Source organism: Ptychodera flava (assembly GCF_041260155.1).
Source record: "Ptychodera flava strain L36383 chromosome 3 unlocalized genomic scaffold, AS_Pfla_20210202 Scaffold_27__1_contigs__length_13241970_pilon, whole genome shotgun sequence".
In the NCBI taxonomy this organism is placed as follows: Eukaryota; Metazoa; Hemichordata; class Enteropneusta; family Ptychoderidae; genus Ptychodera; species Ptychodera flava.
In genome coordinates, this window is record NW_027248281.1 from 8,294,748 (window position 1) to 8,316,048 (window position 21,301).

General features: G+C 38.2%; 1 protein-coding gene across 1 annotated transcript; it reads left to right on the forward strand.

Moving 5' to 3' along the window:
- Nucleotides 1–840: 840 nt before the first annotated feature.
- LOC139126474 (uncharacterized) lies at nucleotides 841–8,752 on the forward strand. Its single transcript, XM_070692532.1, has 5 exons — nucleotides 841–979; nucleotides 4,297–4,360; nucleotides 5,132–5,244; nucleotides 7,605–7,698; nucleotides 8,036–8,752. Exons 2-5 carry the CDS (start codon nucleotides 4,318–4,320, stop codon nucleotides 8,161–8,163), a joined length of 378 nt encoding a protein of 125 aa, XP_070548633.1. The 5' UTR covers nucleotides 841–979; nucleotides 4,297–4,317; the 3' UTR covers nucleotides 8,164–8,752.
- The last annotated feature ends 12,549 nt before the right edge of the window (nucleotides 8,753–21,301 follow it).

Consider the following 21,301-nt stretch of genomic DNA (forward strand, 5'->3'; position numbering starts at 1 on the left):
CTTGACTTCTGACTTTGCGCGTTACTTAGGCATGTGCAGTATACCTTTGACCTTAGAAGGATATGGAAGGGGCGGGAGCGACAGAGAAAAAGCTGAAATATCAATATTTGCCCAAGATAGACCGTGATTTTTCCAATTACTGTGATTGGCTGCCCTTTTCAAAGTTCACGTCTGTATTTCATATTTTTCTTTTCAAGTTTGAACAGATTAATAGTATAATCAAAGTAACAGTTGAGTTATAGTCAGATTTGCCAAAATGTAAAACACCAGGCCTTTGTGTTATCCAATAAATTTATTGTTCACAATATGTAACATTCTTGACGACGGTATGGGCGATAGCTCCTGAAGATCTGAGAAAATTCAAACGATCGTGATGGACCACATTATATTATATGAGTAATTTAGTCGTCCTATTCCCGCCATCACTTGCCTTAACCAAACTATTCTTAAAATATCGTATTAGTCCTTTCCCACACTCCCATTCTCTCCACTAGTCTTCCTCAGCAATATCTCAACTATTTCTTCTCCTTGTAAGCAGCGTTCAACTGCAGTGTAAGTATTTGCCTTGTAGCTATGCACGGACGTACTATGGATGGGCATACTTGCTGTGACTGGGGACTATGTAAACTGATTATCTCACCGTTGAGTCGAGCAGCATCGTTTGAATGTACGGTGATCATCCTCGGTCCATAAGCGACGTACAAATTGCGTTTAAAAATAGCATTGGTATATCTATTCCCATTGGCCCATAGAGACCTGAGAAAACAGCGGATGGTTGTCAGCGTAATTGCTGATTAGCATAGCATTAAAACAAACGTCAACCACCGGGACGTTAGAATTTGCATAACAATTACCTGCAAACAATATGTTGTAACTAACGAAAGTCGGTAGTCAAGCATAGTCGGCATTTCGTTGGGGAAGGTGTTCATGAGAAGTGGGATCGCTCATTTCTGACGGCATCACATTACTCAAGCATTTGGTAAGTTCAATTCTTTGCTTCTATTTTCATCGACATTTTAGATATTTTGCTCAGCCTTTCGCTGACATTCGTCCAATAGACTAACTGCAAACTTTAAGTTGGTGGTCAAATATTTAGAAACGATGGCGTACCCCACTTAAGACTGGAAAGCCTGATTTAATGTTCACCAGAATCTTTTAGGCAAATAAATCGTTGTATAGATTTGACGTGAGACATTCGAAAATCGATGGTACTAGAAAACGTAAACATTGCTTTACTTGAATAGAGATGTTCGAGGTTTACAACTGCAATCCTCTTCTGGATAATTGTTTTCGTTTAAGAGGTAAACAACTTCAAATCGTATAAAGTGCAGCTAGTGATATTACGCAAAGCCAGGGTGTTGCGAAAGTGGTTTGTACGCTACTGTGGACGAACGAGCATAGGAATTGTTTTCGTTGTACCGCCGCGAAGCGATAGACTTCGGATGATAAACATAGATGTCAACTAGTGTTGTTCGTTGGAGGCAGATAATCTTCAGCTCTGCAGGTATTCACTCATGCTCGCAAAGCACTTGGATTTTGTTGTTACGGCTACAGTTGTACAATCCGTATTGCCAGATTTAGCGAGTGTCGTAAAGCTTTTAGTGTTAACTGAAAATCCGCACAGTGTCCAAAAGAGTCACGCAAAATGAAAGCGATAATCTGTCAGTTTTCCCACATAATTACACTGTGAAATCACGAAACTGTTAAACCATATACCCTAGAGAAACCTGGGGTCTATGGTTTAATAATCTCGTCATTTTGTACTGAAACCGTTCATTTTGAAAGAACTTCCATTTAACGGCTTCCTCGAAGTCTAGATACAGAAACATATTTTTAATAATTTGACAAAGGAAAAGAAATTGTTATTATTTTTAAGTCTTCTCGATATCTTGATCAATGACAAGCCGTCTGTATGTTTTGATTCGACATTAAATGCAGCGCCACAGTATGAACGCTAACAGGGTATGCGCTACTTTGACTGATTAACACGTTCGGCGACACGTTAAACCATAGACTCTCGTTTTTCTCGAGAGTCTATGGTTAAACACTGTATCTTCGGCAGTTGAGAATTATTTCAAAATTACCCATGTGTAAAGTGATATTGGCCGCTTACCAACACGCTGCCCATGCATGTATCAAATTACTATAGACTTTCATAAGGATTGCGTAACTTCACACCCAAAAGACTACCAAGGTGAATATATCGATCTTTTCAATTGTCAGTGACGTAAATTGAGACAAAAGGCAAAATCGGTTTTGTGTTTGGCGCTAAATTTTCGCCACTTGAGTGGTTCTCTGAACAACGAACCATAAGCCACCTGTCTGCTGTACATGGCAAGATTATTATTGAATAAACTGGAGGGAAAACAGTCATTATTTGAGAAGATAAATACCGAACGGTATTTTTCTCTTGCGAACATCAATTTTGCTTTAAAATGCACCACAGTGTGAATTTAGAGATCCTTCCAACTTCCTTTCCCGTCTTTACTAATTATTTCAAAAGTCTTGAATATTTAATGTCATTACGTACATCGATCATTCACTTCTTCTGCCTGGCTGTCTGAGTTAATCTGCAGGGATTTCAATTTTGCCCAGCCAGTGTTTCATTGTTGGCCGTTTCACTTCAAAGCCCCAGGCCCTGTCAAATATTGGGTGTGATAAACGCAAATGAAATTTGAACATCGCCGGAACAACGACGAGAAAAGAGAGGCTTTATAAAGAGAACATTCATTATGTCGTGTTTTGGCTTTTGTTCACATGGCAACTACATACAATTAAGTTCATTGACTACTTGAACTGTAACTTTACTTTCACTTGCCATTGATAAATACCAGCACAACGAATATAGCTGCACATTTGCTACCTTTAAAGCAGCATACTATCATAAATATTTGAAAAGGCTTTGAGACTGATAGGCCTGGGTATATTGCTCCAGCAAACTACGGCTATGTTACATTGGCTCGGGGGTACGAATTGTTTCAAGGCGGGTAACACATAAATCTATAGCAAGATATAATTTAGTAATTTGTTTATCGGCCAGCACTCTCCCGATCGATCCCTATTGTTGCAAGTTTGACCATAACTCCCCCAAACACAGACACAAAGAGATATGGAGTCCAATAACACACACATGCATAGTTACACGCTAACAAACAAAGCACATTCCACTGACGGGTGTGTTCATATTTATGCACCGTTTTCGAATTCTCAGAATAGTCGAATCAAGATATTTACAATTATTGATCGATTACGGACAAAATTTAATACCGGTGTTGCTCAGTCACATTTTACACTGTTGAAATATTTGCATTCATTCAAACATAGGAGAGTTTTAATGTCAATATTATCACTTTTTATAATATTTTGAAGTTTTCTGATGCGCCACCGCCACAGGCTTAAATATGACAACTGAAGCAATTGTGTTCTGTGAAATGAAAGACTTTGATTTCTTTGCAAAAATTCCGCAGAACGGAGATATTATATAAAATAGAAGTCAAATTCAACCCGAAGTTGTTGCTTTCAGAAAATGTGCGAGGGATGTTGGACCCACGTCCACTACACACTGCAGCAGGCTTTTTACGATGCATAATTGGAAAAAAATATCGAGGCTATATTCGGTTGCAAGGCTCTAGTGCGAAATTTGGTGTACTTTTAACGACGAAGGAATTTATCGGAGCATAGTCTCTCTATGTGTGGAGGGACTAAAACTGATAATCTTAACAAGCGCCATTCTCATTTCTCATACTTGAAGTCCTGAAAACGGTGCCACAAGGGCGCCACCTACATGTACATGAAGGTTTTACCACAGTTCCCTGTGGTCTATTCCGCTCCGCGTCTATGCGCCCCATAGACGTGTGTACATATGCCCGAGAAAAGGATAATATGTACACACGTCTATGGGGCGCATAGACGCAGAGCGGAACCGACCACAGGGGCCTGTTGTTTTACGAGTAAATGACCTTCTGGCACGACATTGATAATACGGAGAGGTCCGGACATTACTATCATGACGTCACGCCGTCGCTGCCGCGTTACCAACGTGATTGTGTGCCATTGATTTTGTGTCTGGTTTTCCACGTTTTGTCTTTTACGCAACGTTTAAACAACATATTCAATTACTCTACCGTTATTCATCTTTAATATCGTTTTTATCGATGACGACTTCAAATTAATGAGAATGAGACATTCTCGCATGGGACAAGTCTGTCCTTTCCAACATTTACAGGAAAACTGTTGTTTTGTCCGTCTCGACGAGTCATACTGTAACTAAATCGTAATCCGATTGCTTTCTTACAGATTTGAAACAAATATCGAAACATGAAGTCTTTGCTGTTTGTCTTCACCGTATGCGTGCTTTATGGTAAGCCATCTTTTCTTGATCGAGAGGAAGTGGATGGGGGGGGGGGGGGGGGGTTTATCATGTAGTAGGTAACAATAAGCTTGACTCGCCATACTTTGCATCGGAATTCCTGCATCAAATCAGCTCACAGCGAGATCTATTAGCATGGCTTTGGTGGTGACTATAAAAAATGCAGGAAGATATTGGATCCTGTCATTTTTGCGTGTACTCTAACATCTGAGCATCTAAAAAATCTTGGAAATTTTCGTTGTGTATTCAGCGTTTGATACTACGCATTTTATCCTGTGTATAAACAACAACTACAATTCTGTGGACAGCATTCATCGATTCAGTCGATGATTATTTGTCACATACTTCAGGTAACATTCATGTTCGACAGATCCGGTCAGAAAATTAACTGTCAACGGCGTAATTTGATTTCAAACTCTGCACGAACCAGTTTCTGTTGCCTTCCTTCCTTGCATAAGTAAAAAGCACTTTTGCTCTTCGAAGGTGTCAGGCAGTATGCGATGTCAAATAATAGTATATGATGTCAGATAAAAAAAAGTTACATCAGCGTGTCCTACTGGCCTATGATGACCTGCTTTTACTGTGTCTTTAGCTTGTCTTTTCCTGACACCAGCTGGTAACCTTGGAAACGCTTTTGAGTACGGCTGCAGTGGTTGTATTACATAAGAACTCATTTCCCCACATTTCTTCATATGTTGCATTTTCATTTTCAAGCTTTGGTGAGTTCCTAAAGTCCAAAGTGTTGTACATATCTGTTGGCAGGTGGCGTGCAGGCCCTGACGTGTTATGACTGTACATCTGTGTTCGTTGATAATTGCCGAGTCATAGATGCAAACACAAGCCAGTCAAACTGCAGTTCAGGTGAATCTTGTCGGGTACGTCGTCACTTCTATGAGTCTTTGAAAACGATTTTTCTTGCCGGTATCGCAACACTTTTTTTTTCACTAAGTCTTCGGAAATCGAGGAAATTGTATATGTTATCTACTGTTCAGGATCTCGAAAACTATTATAATCAAAGAAAGGTTTCCAATCTTACCGACCTGTTCACAAATCATGCTACAGGAAACAACTCTATTTAAATTTCTGCGTGAAGATGGTACAATAAAGTTCCTGACTCTCTCCCGGTACTCATCGGATTACGCAATGAGCCCCGTCTTTTACTGGCACCCTCACAACAGTACTGACCAAAGCGAGGCTACTGGCTGAGCCACAGGGGCTCATAAGTGGCTATTTAAGTCAATATTACAGCGTTTTCCTTTCTTTTCCAATGTTACAAATAAACCAGCTGAAGAGCACAACACTTGTGTAGCTGTCTTTTGTCTAGCTTGTATAGTGCGTCCTCGTAAATGTGACCTTTAGTTCCGTGACCTCTAGCCATGCCTACTTCCTGCCCTGCCCTCGCTATGCTTACTGTACTAAATATTAGTACAGTAAACACAGCGACGTCTGTACGCATGGCCAGTAGGCATGGCCAGAGGAATTGGCTAGAGGTCACGGAACTAAAGGTCGTATTTACATATGATCACATTCCCATTGAGGGCGCACTATACATGCCAATACAAGCTACACAAAAGACAGCTACACAAATGTTGTGCTCTTCAGCTGATTTATTTGTAACATTGAAAAAGAAAGAAAAACGCTGTAATATTGATTTAAATAGCCACTTCTGAGCCCCTGTGGCTGAGCCAGTTCTTAATGACTGTGAGAGAGTCTATGTAGTCTATATATACCCAAAGAGCGTCAACAGCTTTTCTAAATTTTGGCAATTTTAGCAGGATTTACAGGATTTCAAGCAGAAATCTTAAGGTTCCAAGACAAGAAATTGACCTTTTTAATCTAACAATTCTCTGGTGGTTAATAACCTAAGAACCTCCCTAAATTATACATTTTCTGAAAGCCTAGATATAGGGGAACAATTTGGTAACCACAGTGTCACCATTGTTTACATAACTATCACATGACAGGTAATTTGCATAACCTTTCAAAAATCGGTTTTCCCTATGTTTTGTCTCAATACTTCAAAATATCTGACTCAAACTTGCTGGAATACAAGCTGTAACAACGTTCTTCAAAAGAAATTAACTATGGTTAAATTCGCTGCTCTGGAAGTTTTTCTGGCATAAAAATTGTTTACGAAGGTTTAAAAAAATTCTGAGACACTCTTTTAAAGAGTCTCGGGACAGCTTGCACTCACACAAATTTCAGCCATATATCTCAAAGCATTGAAACAAAACATAGGGAAAACCGATATTTGAAAGGTTATGCAAAATACCTATCACGTGATAGTTATGTAAACAATGGTGACACTATGGTAACAAAAATGTTCCTCTATATCTAGGCTTTCGGAAAATATCTAATTTACGGGGATTCCGAGCTTATTAACCAATAGAGAATCGTTAGCTTTGAAAGGTCGATTTCTTGTCTTGGAACCTTAAATACATGATATTTCATCCGGAATATATTGTGTCTGTCAATACGCCGCCTCTTTATATATTATAGCCCAAACATGGGACTATGTGCCCGAGGGTAGGTGACCATTTGCCCGACGTAAGGAGGGCAAATGGTCTCCTGCCCCGAGGGTACATAGTCCCTTGTTTGGGCTATAATGTTTTTATTACATGCCTCTCTTTCTCAGTTTGCACAAAAAATATTTGCGTTTATTGGCAAATTATAGTCAAATGCTTTATTTTCATTTTAGACGAAAAACAGTTAAAAATAGAACGATTTTCATCATCGAATGGCGCATTGATATATTTAAACTACTGTTATGCAGTTTATCAATATTTTTATGCGAAATTTCCCAAAAACCGGATTTTCTGTGCAAAACATGAAATTTCAAGACTTTTAATTCCAAAAGTTTTCAAGTTGAAAATAGTTCCGGTTCACTTTCAGTCCAGTGATGACTATGCGGCCCGCTACGTCATCGGCGAGTTACCATTGAATCCTATGGAGCGCGCGACGTTCGATATACGAGGCATGTAATAAGCCTCTTTATGCATACTATCTCATGCAAGCATAGTGGTCGTCTTACATAGAATGGGATTTCAAAGAATTTTTATGGCTATAGTCTGATGCCACACATTGAGAATGCCCGTGTATTTTTTCAACAACGTTTTATCTGAATACTTTCTTATTATAACTGATTATTACCACCGTCAAAGATCTTTGGTTGTCTCTTTGACTGGTTATCGTCGCAAGACCCTCTCCTCAATAATTTTTGTACAATTTATTGCAGGTTCTTACAACGTACTTGGCAGACGCCATAACCTCTGTGTTACGTGACTGTGAATCTTCCTGTTCTGCAGCTGACGTCAGGTTACTCGGCACTGGTAAGTCAGTATTCGTACGGATAGTGCTCTCTTCATTTGCAGCAAGTTACCAACATGTACGGACCGTCATTTCTGCCTTTCCCAGCAATTACCTAGTGAACTATCAACTCGCTGTTGTGACATATTTTCTATCCGCCACAATCTATCTTGTATCCACGCAGCACTAGACACCTAAAAGATACTCGTTTGTCAGTATTGCTTTATTACACATCTCGGAACATACATACATACATACATACATACATACATACATACATACATACATACACACAAAAGTGTGTGCCACGCAGCCTATAAGACCGTCTCACAACATATCTTTATTTCATTGTCTTGACAGGTGCCGTGACCACATGTTGCAGTGATGCTGACCTGTGCAACGGCAGCGGCCGTGTGACTCTGGAAACATCCATGGTTGTCCTGATGATCGTATCGATAATGGCTGCCTTAACGGCGATTTCAGGATAACACCGGACGCACCTACAGAGGTGTGGGTCTTTGCGATAGTTTCCTACTAGTCTTGCCCACCAAATAAATGTAAACACAATTCCCATGGTAATGCTAGGATTTAAAAGTCCTTTTCAAACTCATGAGTGCTATTGTCAGCCCACCACTCTTACTTTCTCATGTTTGTGAGCATGCGCGGTTACTCCAGGTTACTCAAGTTAACTCAAGGAAGTAACAATCGTCTAATAGACCCATCACACTCGTCTACGCATCTTCCACGATTTTTCGATTGTATTTCAGTTAGGCCATGGTTCTCTACACGATTTATTCATTCACGCTACAAACATGGCCCCTGCTGGCAAAACATCACGGATTACTCCCAAGTTTTAACTATCGAAGACCCGGTGATTTTGTAAATAATGTAATGACAATGATCTTGTTGAAGTAGTTAATCCATCAGTAGAAGACCTGGTAAATAGGTTCACCAAAGTAGAGTAGTTTCTACAATCCAATTGATGACTCTTATTTTTATTATGTACTGTCATCGTTTTGTATATTGATACCTGTCAATAAACGTGGACATTCACAATGGCTTTTTTAACCTTCAGAATTGTCATATGTCTTCCTTTCTATCGTTGTCAAGTGAGAAAAAAAGCTGGAATTACATACGGTGTTCACCACCATTCTCTGTTTTCCACAGTCTGTTCGTCTATTGTTAATGGTGATTCTGCATATCATGGGGATGTTTATTGCTTTTGAGACTTCGATGTTTAAGTCTCTGTGATACCGCACTGGTTATTCCCAGAATCTACCTGTAGCAATGAGAAAAGAATGAAAGTCCCTTGCTACTGATAGTGCAGGATAAAAGATATATCAAAAATTTCATCTAAAATTGATCAATCGTGTCTTTGATACTTTTGAATGCAAAACGCCGCAAGCACCTTTGCTCTTTAGCGACACAAGAGTCCATAATTAGCTGACATTTAGATATAGGTATAGCAGAAGAGAAATTACCCGGATGTACACAATAATGTTTTCTGAACCATTGTGGTGTATGTATGTATGTATGTATGTATGTATGTATGTATGTATGTATGTATGTATGTATGTATGTATGTATGTATGTATGTATGTATGTATGTATGTATGTATGTATGTATGTATGTATGGATGTATGTATGTATGTATGTATGTATGTATGTATGTATGTATGTATGTATGTATGTATGTATGTATGTATGTATGTATGTATGTACGTCTGTACGTATGTATGTAAGTCTGTCTGTCTGTCTGTCTGTCTGTCTGTCTGTCTGTCTGTCTGTCTGTCTGTCTGTATGTATGTATGTATGTATGTATGTATGTAGTACGTCTGTACGTATGTATGTAAGTCTGTCTGTCTGTCTGTCTGTCTGTCTGTCTGTCTGTCTGTCTGTCTGTCTGTCTGTCTGTCTGTATGTATGTATGTATGTATGTATGTATGTATGTATGTATGTATGTATGTATGTATGTATGTATCTATGTATCGATGTATCTATGTAGGTATGTATACAGAGACTGTCCTGTATGTACAAATGACATCATGCTCGCTGTCAACGAAAAAGACGTTCACCTTGAATTATCATGCTGGACTTGTCGATGGCATTAGATGAGTTTCCAGTTCAAAATAATTAAAACCACAGAAGATGCGACTCTAATTTGTAAAGCACTTCAATTATGTAATCAGTTAGAATCAACAAGCATGTCAAATGAATTCCAGGGATTAGGGCAGCCATGTTGTATTTGTAATTAAAAATCACTTTGAGTACGGATTAAAAATGTATAGAAAAAACCTAATAGCTTTATCAAAGCTCACAGCGAAATATTGAGTATAGATTTGGAAACTGATACTTTTTAACTATTAAATAATAGTGAAAGAAGACAGAATCATTAAAATAATTGCGAAGAGTGAACATATATGACGACTAACAAAGAGACATTAAAAGGATTAAAAAATACATACACAGCTGAATTGAAAGAAGAGAACAAACTGTAAAGAAATAAAGACATCCAACAGTCTCCGTACCCACCTACGTCCTTCACCAAACTTCGCTACATCTTATGTAACCCATATCTATTCATATATATTATATATTATATATATATATATATATATATATATATATATATATATATATATATATTTATCACATACATAGACCCAGTTATCCCTATAGTATGACGTCACACTATAGGTATATGACTACGATGAATCCATATTCCACATGTGGTGGATATGGGACCCGGACTACTTTTAAAACGTAAACAAAAAATCAGCTGTTCAGAACTTATTTTCAAATCCCTGAAATGCAAAAGTGGGAGGGTAATGAAACATAAGGAAATATGGAGTATTAAAATATATGTGTAGAATACAAAATACCGTCGATACTAGAATTTTATGAATTTGTGTTTCTTCGTCGTTGATTTCGATCGAAACGTTTGATTTGTACACCGCTGACATTTAACGGTATGTTACCGGCATTTTGTGTTGTCCACCTCGTCAAAATTGCCCTTCTCGATGTCCATCAAACAACATAATAAGCATAGCCGATAACCCAAGACACGTACCAATCATCCCTACAGCAGTAAGAATGTTTTCTGAAGCAACATTGACGGGTTTCAAGTTCAACATCACGATCAATGCTGCCGCGGCAGTCAGCCAGTCGAGCCCCCGGGGCGAGCCGATGAAGCAAAGAGCCGTACATTATTTCTGACAGCAATGACGATACTCCTGACTTGAGACTCACCAGAAGAAAAGCTATTATATTTTTCAAGAGCGACGAGTTCAGGATGTTATCAGTGCATTTAAAGGTGCAAGCTATTGTTTTGTCCATGCATATTGTGCATCACGTTTCCTGTATTGTACCTTGTTGTTGAACTTCTGTCGTCTCGCGTCTGAGCTAAGAAAGACTCGTTGCTTGTATGTTGTCTTACCGATTGAGTCAGAGCCGAACACTGTTCTTCATTATATTTAAACACGCTCATTTTATTCGTAAAACATTACACATACAATTGACAATTTCGGTAAACATAATTGTTAATTTTGAAAATTTCATACAAACTTTGCAAAGTAGAATTATTTGAATGATGTTCGAATATTAACAAAAATAACCCGTGTCGCGACGTCCCGCTTGTACGTCCAATAATTTTATGAATGAATTTTCACTAAAATTGATGTTATAGTAAGTACCAAATAAATACCTTGCATTAAAAAGCCATAGTCTTTCCTATTTCCGCTTGGTTCGCACAGAAAAAGCCCTACGAGAGACGCTAATTATCCATAGGAGCAGCCCCGACATGTTGAGCTGACCGCAGTCAAGTCAGCTGTGACCCAGTCACGACCGCATAACACTAGCGTATGAATTCTTGTAAAATACTCACTCTCGTTTTTTTCCAGTAATTATTATTTTCAGAAGGTTTATTCACGGAAAACTGGGTCTATGCATGTGATAAATATATAATCCCCCCGTATTCCTCACTCGTGTGTCTGCGTCGCTGACTCGTGATTCCCCGTGTAGCGGCCGTATCCCCCCTCGCCTACGGCTCGGAGGGATACGGCCGCTACACGGGGAATCACTCGTCCGCGACGCAGCCACACTCGTTCGGAATACGGGGGGATTATATATAATATATATATATATATATACACACCTAATATTCATATGTTTGTATACAACCATGTGTTTTCAGATGTCAATGTTTATTTTCGCACATCAAGTACAAATACAAAAGATATCGAGGACAAATACTTATCTGTGGAGTACAAAAAGTATACTTCTGTAACGTTTTAGTGAGATGTTTAATACTCCTACATTTACATTTTTACAAGGTTTACAAAAATCAATCTACAGTCGAAATTGAAGTGCTTACACTTTTCAATGCTTTCTGCATATCTTCCATTTAAACAGGTTGTCTTTGTGAGGGATTTTATCGTATAACAAAAATAAGATAGCCTGGGCTACTTTTTTCATCATATTTTTTACTCTCACTGTCCATATCCATCTCAGATTTCTATTTATCCAAAATGTTGGAGAGTAAGATTTAAACTCTGAATTGTCTACTATGCTCCAGAAAAAAAAATCACAAGAAAACATAGAATCATCAGTATATTTACCTCGAAAATTCTTTTTCTTTATCTCTCTCTGCATTGTATTTATTTTTCTCGGTAGTTTTTGATTCGTTTTTTGGCAGGCCTCATCACTTTCGTAAAGGGTTGAATATGTTTTTCACAACACGGAAAATACTTATTTTACAAACTCCGGCCAATATTATACATTTATTGTCGTACCGAACTTACAGCTCAATATTCTTTAAATTGTTAAAAGCTGTGTTGACATGTTCATATTTGATCTGTTCGTTTTGAAAGTGTTGAAAGTGTACCACAACCCCCTCCCCCACCGTGAAAAGTAATCGTGGATCAACAGTTTAATAATATCAACAAGTGATAGGTTGCCATCACTCCTTAGCAACCAACTGTCTTTGAGTTCAGCGAAGAGCAGGCAAGATTGATTCTGTCGATTTCATTGACTCATGACCATACTCACACTCTAACCCAGAGGTGTTATTGTTTACATTTAAACACCAAGGTCCCCTGTAAAGAGGGGGTGGAATTAAAGACGCACAAGATTTACTCCGAGATTTCCAGATAAATTCAAATCTGTGAACGGCGTTAATTTCCATCCAATCTCATACATGACGTCTGTGAATGTATAGCGACTGCTCTTATGTCGAAAAAAATTTGAAAAACACTGCTATTCAATACAGAGAACGCATATTTTCACAAAGCGCGGGTCCAGAATGTCCATTTTACATTGTAAATGTTAATGTATGCTGCCAATCATGATTACTCAAATTCAAATTGCGGCCTGGGCGATCTTGATCCCTGCGGAGCACAACTAACAAAGCGTACTGACTTATCACTATAATCACCATTATGTACCTAAACATACGCATAAACAACAACAACGTTAACATACAACACGATAAGAGACATGTAATGAACACGTGAGAAGCGGTATTCTCTTTTTGGAGTGATTGGCGGTCCTGTAAAGAACCGTTTTGTATGTGGTCCTGTAAAAGTTATGAACATTGAGAGTCTTCACACGTCGCTTGGAAGGCAATCAAAATTACAGATAAAACTGAATCTTTTCTCTCCTATTTTGAGGAATTACCTTTGGCATTGTGACTGGTTTGATCAGGGTTTATCAGTTGAGTCAATTCAGTTGAACTGAGTGGACTTGACATTTTAGTGTCGATTACATCGTTACCACTGTCACTGGCTACATCAACATTTGGTTGTTTGATCGATCATATATATATATATATATATATATATATATATATATATATATATATATATATATATATATATATATATATATATATATATATATATATATATATATATATATACATGTACACACACTGAATTATTCAATTTATATTCCACTTTTTGTTTTACCTTTGTCGCGCGCAGGGGGGTCACCCTGTTTTCGAAAGTTGGAATAGGGGGTCAGCCACTTTTTGACGTCGGCAAAAAATAATCCACCGCCCCCTCAGGCCAAAGAAACTCACCAGTCCTTTATGTACAAGTCTGTTGATGTATGACAAACAGATTGATTTTGCAACATCGCTGCATTAAAAAAAATCTTTGAAGGAAGAATGCAAAGAAAAAAATTGCCAGGATTCACAAGGGGAAAAAACATCCAGTGGAACATGTGGAAAAAAATAATGCCCCCAAAATATCTTCCAGACCCACCCCCAGGATAACAAATGGTCCACCCCTTAGCGAGGCTCGAATCATGGGAACACTGCACACCTCTGTACTATTCAGTCAAAGGTGATAATTGGCGGCTTCCGGTGTAACAGATAGTTTGTTTCTGCTTTGTTTCTCTGATAAGCCAACGACTAATCAAGTGTTTAACCATTACGCCCAGTGTTTGCCGACAACCAACGTCACTACGACGTTGCCTACTGTGAGCCCACGGCGCTGAAGCTTTCCCTTTTATCATAAGGGACCGAGCACAATTAACGGCAGGGGGCGGAAAGAGAAAATGGGGGGGGGGGCCCACGAAAAAAATGAGTGTTTTTGGGGTGGGCCATGAAAATTCCAGGGAAGGTAAGGGGTGGGCCACCAAAATTTTTTACACCATGACAGACAGAGAATATTTTCAGCATTTTTGTTCCTTGTTGAAGCTGGAGTTCCTTGTTAAACTTCTTGTAGCATGATGAAATACCAAGTCTTAAACCTGACAATGCAGTTGTTATGTGTAAAATGAGCAATATATTATTGAAAATTGACTTCATTTGTCAACAGTAATAATGGTTGGTAACGATACAGAGGCTCGGTTGAAACTGGTTATTTCATCATGCTATAGGAATCCCTTATAGAACAGGAAAGCCTGTCAGTACCATGTGAAATTAGCATTCACATGGCTAGTTGGCATGGCTTATGCATGTGCATAGGGAATAGGCAGTCAGGCAGTCAACATTCATTTCAGAAGCACGTAGGTAACATGTGTATAGCCGAAATATTAAATGAGCTAGCCATTCACATACATGTGAACGAATGGTTATTCTGAATCCACTCACACGTATGTGAACGAATGGTTATTTTGAATGCACATATGAATGACAGGGTCATCCTGGCAGAAAAAGAGCACCATGAAAAGTACTGATTTGACACCCGATTTTACTTATTTTGATGTTGCCGTTATGAATTTGGTAAACATTGTTACATTTGCATGTTTGCAAGGTGTAAGCAAACATCAAATAAGTGAAATCAAATTCCAGTAAAATCAAGTACTTTTTAACACAGCCTCTTTCGGTGAATTATATGATACAATTGGTTGGAGATGTTATTTAACCATATTTGGCCTAAAACTAAGACAGGCCAAACAGAGTTAAAAGCAACTCTGACTCACCTGAACACAGCAAACACAAGCAGACTCACCTTTCCAAACGTTCAAAATAAAAAGCACAAAACATATCTGTAAGTCCGATGACCAATTTAATAAATTTTTGGCTTCAACAAATTTCATAGACACAGTGAAAAGTGATTTAGTCAAAGATTAGTTTTTAAAAGAGTTCATTTAACTCTGGCCAAGTCTTGTCTTTCATGTCCTATTTTGTTTTGAAATTTGACAATGAAAACTTCTTTACATAAGTCATGATTATTCTTGCCAAATTTCTCTTGGGCCTTGGCTGACATGCACACTGAAATGAAACAGAAAGACGAGAATGAACTTAGCAACATTTATTAAGACAACAACTTTACAATAAAGTTTCAGAACATGTGTGTGATTTGTTACATACACATAGAGGAATTTTTTACATACATCTTTGCGAGTGCAAAATTAATACATTGAAAGTGTAACATATATGTCTAGAAATGTATTGGGTTTGTGTATGTTGTATTGACTTGACTAGTTGCCACAGCCACTATACCGATTAATTTATGTACATCTTTACAAAGTGAGGGCATCACAATTCATAATTTGAATAAATACAAGAAAGTATGTTTATACATGAGGCAAACAAATTATTGAACTCATTAAAAATTACAGCTGCTGTCCCTTGAAAATTAAGACGTTTCACATTTCTAAATATTTTTTCTGTCTTTCAATACAAGGCTTCTTACCTGGCAATATCATATTAACAATGGATTTTAAAACTAACCATGTATAAAAGAAGTAAAAAATGCAAGTAAGACCGGGTGGTACAAACAATCATAAGTTTACATAGCCATGTTCATCCTACGATCTACCGGTAGTTTTGTTTTTTTTTAAATATTTTCATTTCGCCTATTTTTTTTATAGCAGTGTTTTTGCACTGAGTGATCATGGACGCAAACTAAGCTTAGGCGTTGTTCAAGCCCAGCTTTGTTTTGCGTTAATGGCCACACTGTACACCTCCAGCTCCCTCCGCCCTGTCCAGGTATACAGATACGTACTTTCTTTTCACCCCTAAAGCTCAGGTTAAAAATGTCGGGCCATATACAAAACCAAGCTTCCCAGGAAAACATCAATGTGCAGAGAAAAGCCTCTCTATAAGGCATACTAATTTCGTAATTGCCCTTTATAAATATGCATTTCAAATACTTACCGGATGAATGGAAAATTATCGTCCACGACGACTTGCTATCTCGGTCACTGCATCCAACACTGTCGCGGGGAAATACACTTTACCTTCATGCCAACTGAAACATTACCACTTAGACCTAACTCACTTGCTGTTTTGACTAAAAATGTGTCGTCACTGGGGGAAGAAATGACCGAGAAATCAGCCATAATTCGTAAGATTCAGCTGGTCTGTACAGCCATTACTTCAAAAAAATCTGCGCAATCTCATTTGAGAGATGCAATGTGATATCCGATAACGATCGTGTGGGAACACAAAGCATTGGTCAAATTCGAAAGGTCAAGGGTCGTGATCGTCGCAAAATTTTGACATTTCAAGTACGCGTAAACTGTTCTTTTAGATTTTTCTAATAAGCAAAAATTGACTTTATATGAAGAGATCAGTTAAAATACGGACGTCCAACACACTAAGTGAACCCTGTTGCAATTCTGATCAGCCTCGTTAAATCCCAGCGTACTCATTTACGGGACCCTTACGTTCATACCCTGTTGCGTCCCGTCCACTCTTCCAACACAACTCTTTCCAAAGTCACGACATCATACATCGTCAGAACCGTTAGTCCATCCGGCTCGACTTTTACGGTTTGGGGATGAACAGTACCTGTACTGCGTTTCCATTAAGTTTTATGTAAGTTGTAATCGCGAAAGTTTTACAATGGCAGATGCAGAACCGTCGCAAGTGTGTTCGTCGTTGTGTGATGATCTGACGTACATGTACATGACTGCATAGCCAGTTGCTGACGGACGTACGCGAAAACGTGGACCGTATGAGAAAAATTAAATGACAGATCCAACCATATTACGTCTGGAAATGTGAGTACCTTTCAATAGAATGCAGGTTCCGATCATATGGAATATTTAGCGGTGAACATGTGTTTATTATTGCACATTTTGAAAATAAAAATAAACGATGTTTAAAATTTGATCTGTGCTGATTTAATTTAGAGGCTGCTCACAGACGTTTGCAGCCATCTGCATGACTTCCCTCTTGTCATATTCATTGGTTTATACTGAAAATCCCTGGCCTCGTTTTTTTGAATGGAAATGAATGAAACCAATTCTAATTATATTTAAGGGATAGGCTGTAACTTCATAATTTTGGCAGAAATTGTGTTCTTCGTACATCGACTACAGGTCTTTCTCTCTTTTCAAAATCATGTTAGCCAGTATTGCTAATGTTATTCTATTTTCTAAAACACGTTCAAATATCCAGTCTTCACGACCTGTATTATGTACAGTCAGCATTGTTATTGTTGGTAAACACATTTTGGTCTGGACTAAACTTCAATTGAACACAATAACAGTGAACTTTTATAATATACATGCACACAAAGTGTATGTTGGTTGTATTGATAATATCAACGAGCTAATTCAACTTAAATTTGTGAACCAATGAAGTAAGTGCAGTTGATACATAACAAAAATATTAACAAAATCAAAAACTTACAGCTTATACTGTCACTTTAAAATGGCAAACCGTTGCTTCTGTTGCCACTAAATATTTAAGTCGGAGAACAATTTAACTGGTAAATGTGACCCATGTGCCATTTCTATAGTGCAAACATGAGTAATTTCACCTGAAAAACTTAACCCAAGTAAAATCAACTCTACACATGAGTGCCGCCTAATTTATTTAAATTAAATAGACAATAGGGATGTAAAAACATGAGAATTGACAACAAGTCAGTCCTTGGAGTTTATTAATGCATGTCTAAATTTTTACCGCCACATGTGTAAGCTACCATTCAATCCATTGACAATCTTCCCTTCTATCATGAATTCAATAGGACTGCTAATGAATGGTTACTTCACGTGGCTGAGTCTGATTTCACATTCATAGCCAGTGATGAATGTTCAAATTTTAACATGTCATATTTCCAATACTGGCATGTGGCAGGTTGGACTGCTATGGACTGCCTATTTTTCCTCAAATAACCATTCAACCTGTTCCACACAGGAATGTGGACTGGCTAATAGGCAGTTCAGAACTAGAATACGTAGTGGACACACAGGAAAAAATACTGAAAAAAGAAGGAAAAAATGGCATTAATGAGTCTTTTATAGTTAACCCATGAAGGACTATTCCAATGGCAGACTGTCATTACAGTGGAGTAACATTGAATATCTTGGGTAGTCATAGAAAGGCAGACACTGGGTTGTGGAAAGTGCATTGAAATCACAATGGTGATGTTATACATTTTTCCCCAACATCTGAAAACATCATACAGATACTCAGTTGAAGTAAAGTTATTTTATTTCTTTATTATTTATATATTTATTTGTTTATTATTTATTTCAAGAATGCAAGAATGTTGTTTTCACTAAAGCATATATTAAAAGTTATAAGGATTATATGTATGTGTACAACTTTGTACCTATGTAATCTTTCTTTTTTGGGGAGGGGGGCACAAAAATTTTGTCGCCGGTGATGGGGGGGGGGGCACTAAAATTTTTGCTGGTGTTAGGGGGGGGGGCTGTAAAAAATATACGCACCACATATTTTTCTTCCGGCTCCCCCTGCCCTTAATTGTGCTCGTTCCCTAAGTTCTAATTCGAAGCAGAACTCGCTATTCAACACTCACAACGCAGTTTACAAATGTATAGGTGTACGGGCTGAAATGACAGGCTGAATACTGTGTATATCAACATGCTTTGGGGAGTACAAGAAGAAGTTGTAGTTGATATTAAAAGGACGGTGGAAAAAATGATCAAAAGGTACCATAACTGGCCGAACAAGACATGTATCTTTTGACAGAGCCATAGTAACGTTTCAAAATGTTAGAGAATGCTTCTTTTACCATATAGGGCCCGATTCCTGTTTCAGATTCCCTTTCTTTCTATAGTGCATTAAGATTTTGCTAAAGGAAGCCAACACCTAGCACGTTACCGTTTTTTCAGCCTTCTAATAGGGAATGTTTGCTTTACATCTTGGGGCGAAGCTTCTTCGTCCTCAGCAGGGCGCCCTCATGAGACAACCCTCATCACGTTCATTAGAAAATTTATATCGTGCAAACAATTTGTAAGTAAATTCGTGTAGTCGTTCTTCTGCGAAACGAGGAATACTTTGTACTATCTTCCAAGTGTACACTGGTACATTGTCATTTTAGACTGCGCTCCCCGACATCCGAGCCCTCGGAGGTCGCGGAGAGCTGAAGCGCCCGCTTACAGTTGAATCTTTCAGTGGAAGTGTCATTTGTATGGAGGAATTTTTTTTTACCCAGGTAACTTCTGACATGATACTTAATGTCAAGAGAAAGATAATTTGTCCTCATAATACAACGTATAATAGGAACTTCCAATAGCGCATTCTGTTTGTCCAAATATTCGCTTTTTACACTGAATGGCAGACGATATGTAAATATCTTTAAGCGTACAGCGGCGACGAAATGTTTTAGAGATAAAAGTTTTTAAGTCCCGTATCAGTATCCTTTGCAATGTTTCTATCTTCTTAAGAAAAAAGAAGGGAGCTTATAGTGATGGTTAACGATGAACGTGTTATCTTCTCCTGATCTACGTCCACTTTGTTTATTCTGAGGAATTACAGTCGACACACAACGTGTGCAATTTTGTTCAGTTGGCAAACAATCGATGCACATTCGTTTTATGACTTGTCAAAATGAATGTGAATCTTAAAAATAGCATATCTATAATCACTATGCGGCATAATAGGTTTAACAAAAACGTTTACGAGTCGGCAATACTGTGATTTAGCGGGACCCTTCAAAATATGACTTACAGATAGAGCATTCCAATATTGTTTCTGTTAAAAGTTTTTTTCAAGTTTCTAACATGTACCTGTAGCAAATTAAACAAATTTAATACAAAGCATTGCCCTTTTGTATTATGTCTAGATAAATAATTGGTAGAATTTAAGATAAGTTTTGACAGTAATTTGCGACATAAAACTTTGGGGTATTGGGTAAGTTACATCATTTATGGTCGAAACGACACCCAGGGCAAAACTTCCCCCATGAAAGCGCCAACAAACCCCCTCCGGAAAGGACTGCCCTAAATTGCCTAAAACGGAACTGTTAGAAGTGGGGAAGGCCCGAGCCGAGGTGAAATTCTTTCCCCCATGTAATACCTGTAACCACATCTCCCAGTGTGTGACGTCCCTTGAGAGTTGAGTGGACTGCTTCAGTAAGCAAAATTGCTCACCATAAAACTTCCAACCGACTTTTTGGCTGCCAGATCGCGGACTACTTCACCATATTTAAAAGGCCTGAAATAGCCTCAGGTTTTTTCACAGTATACACTGCCACAAAGACGTTAAATGCAGAAATCTACTGATAAATAGAAGAACCTTTCTTAGCACTAGCAGCAGTCTCAAGAATGAGCTGAGGCCTGCCTACGCCATCTGATAAATATACTTACCATCTCGCAGGGAGTATTAATAAGCAAAGTTGCGAAAACAATATAATCACCTGACCGGATTTTAGACTTAACCTCATCCGATACCCTTGTTGGCAAAGGTACCGACTGGCCAGTGAACAGTGTGGCTGGCTGCAGCTCTGTCCCTGAACCCTGAATGAAAAGTTGTTGTGTAACCTGAAATGTAGGTAAATCATTTAGACAATGCAAAAATATGCTTTCTTGTTCATACATCTTGGTTTATTCTCTGAGACGGTTTGCTGGTTTGTACAAATAAATCCAACCCGCTGTCAAAACTTCAATATGTAAATCAAGCGTACACTTACAAAGCACTTGATTAATTTATAAAATTTTTGCCATCATGGAAAGAGCTATTTTTTCGATAGTATGCATGCATTGACCTGTAAATAAATGTTAATCAATCTACGGAAATTGATTCAACAAAGAATAAACACCATTTTGTAATCAACCAGACAGACAGGAGCAGGAACAAAGCATCCCATTGCTCCAAAAGGTATACCAGAAGGGTACAGTCCCATGAATTATGTCTGGTCATTGTATTGTGACTTTCGTTGCATGTTTAATTGCACACTCTTGAACTGTGAAACATATAT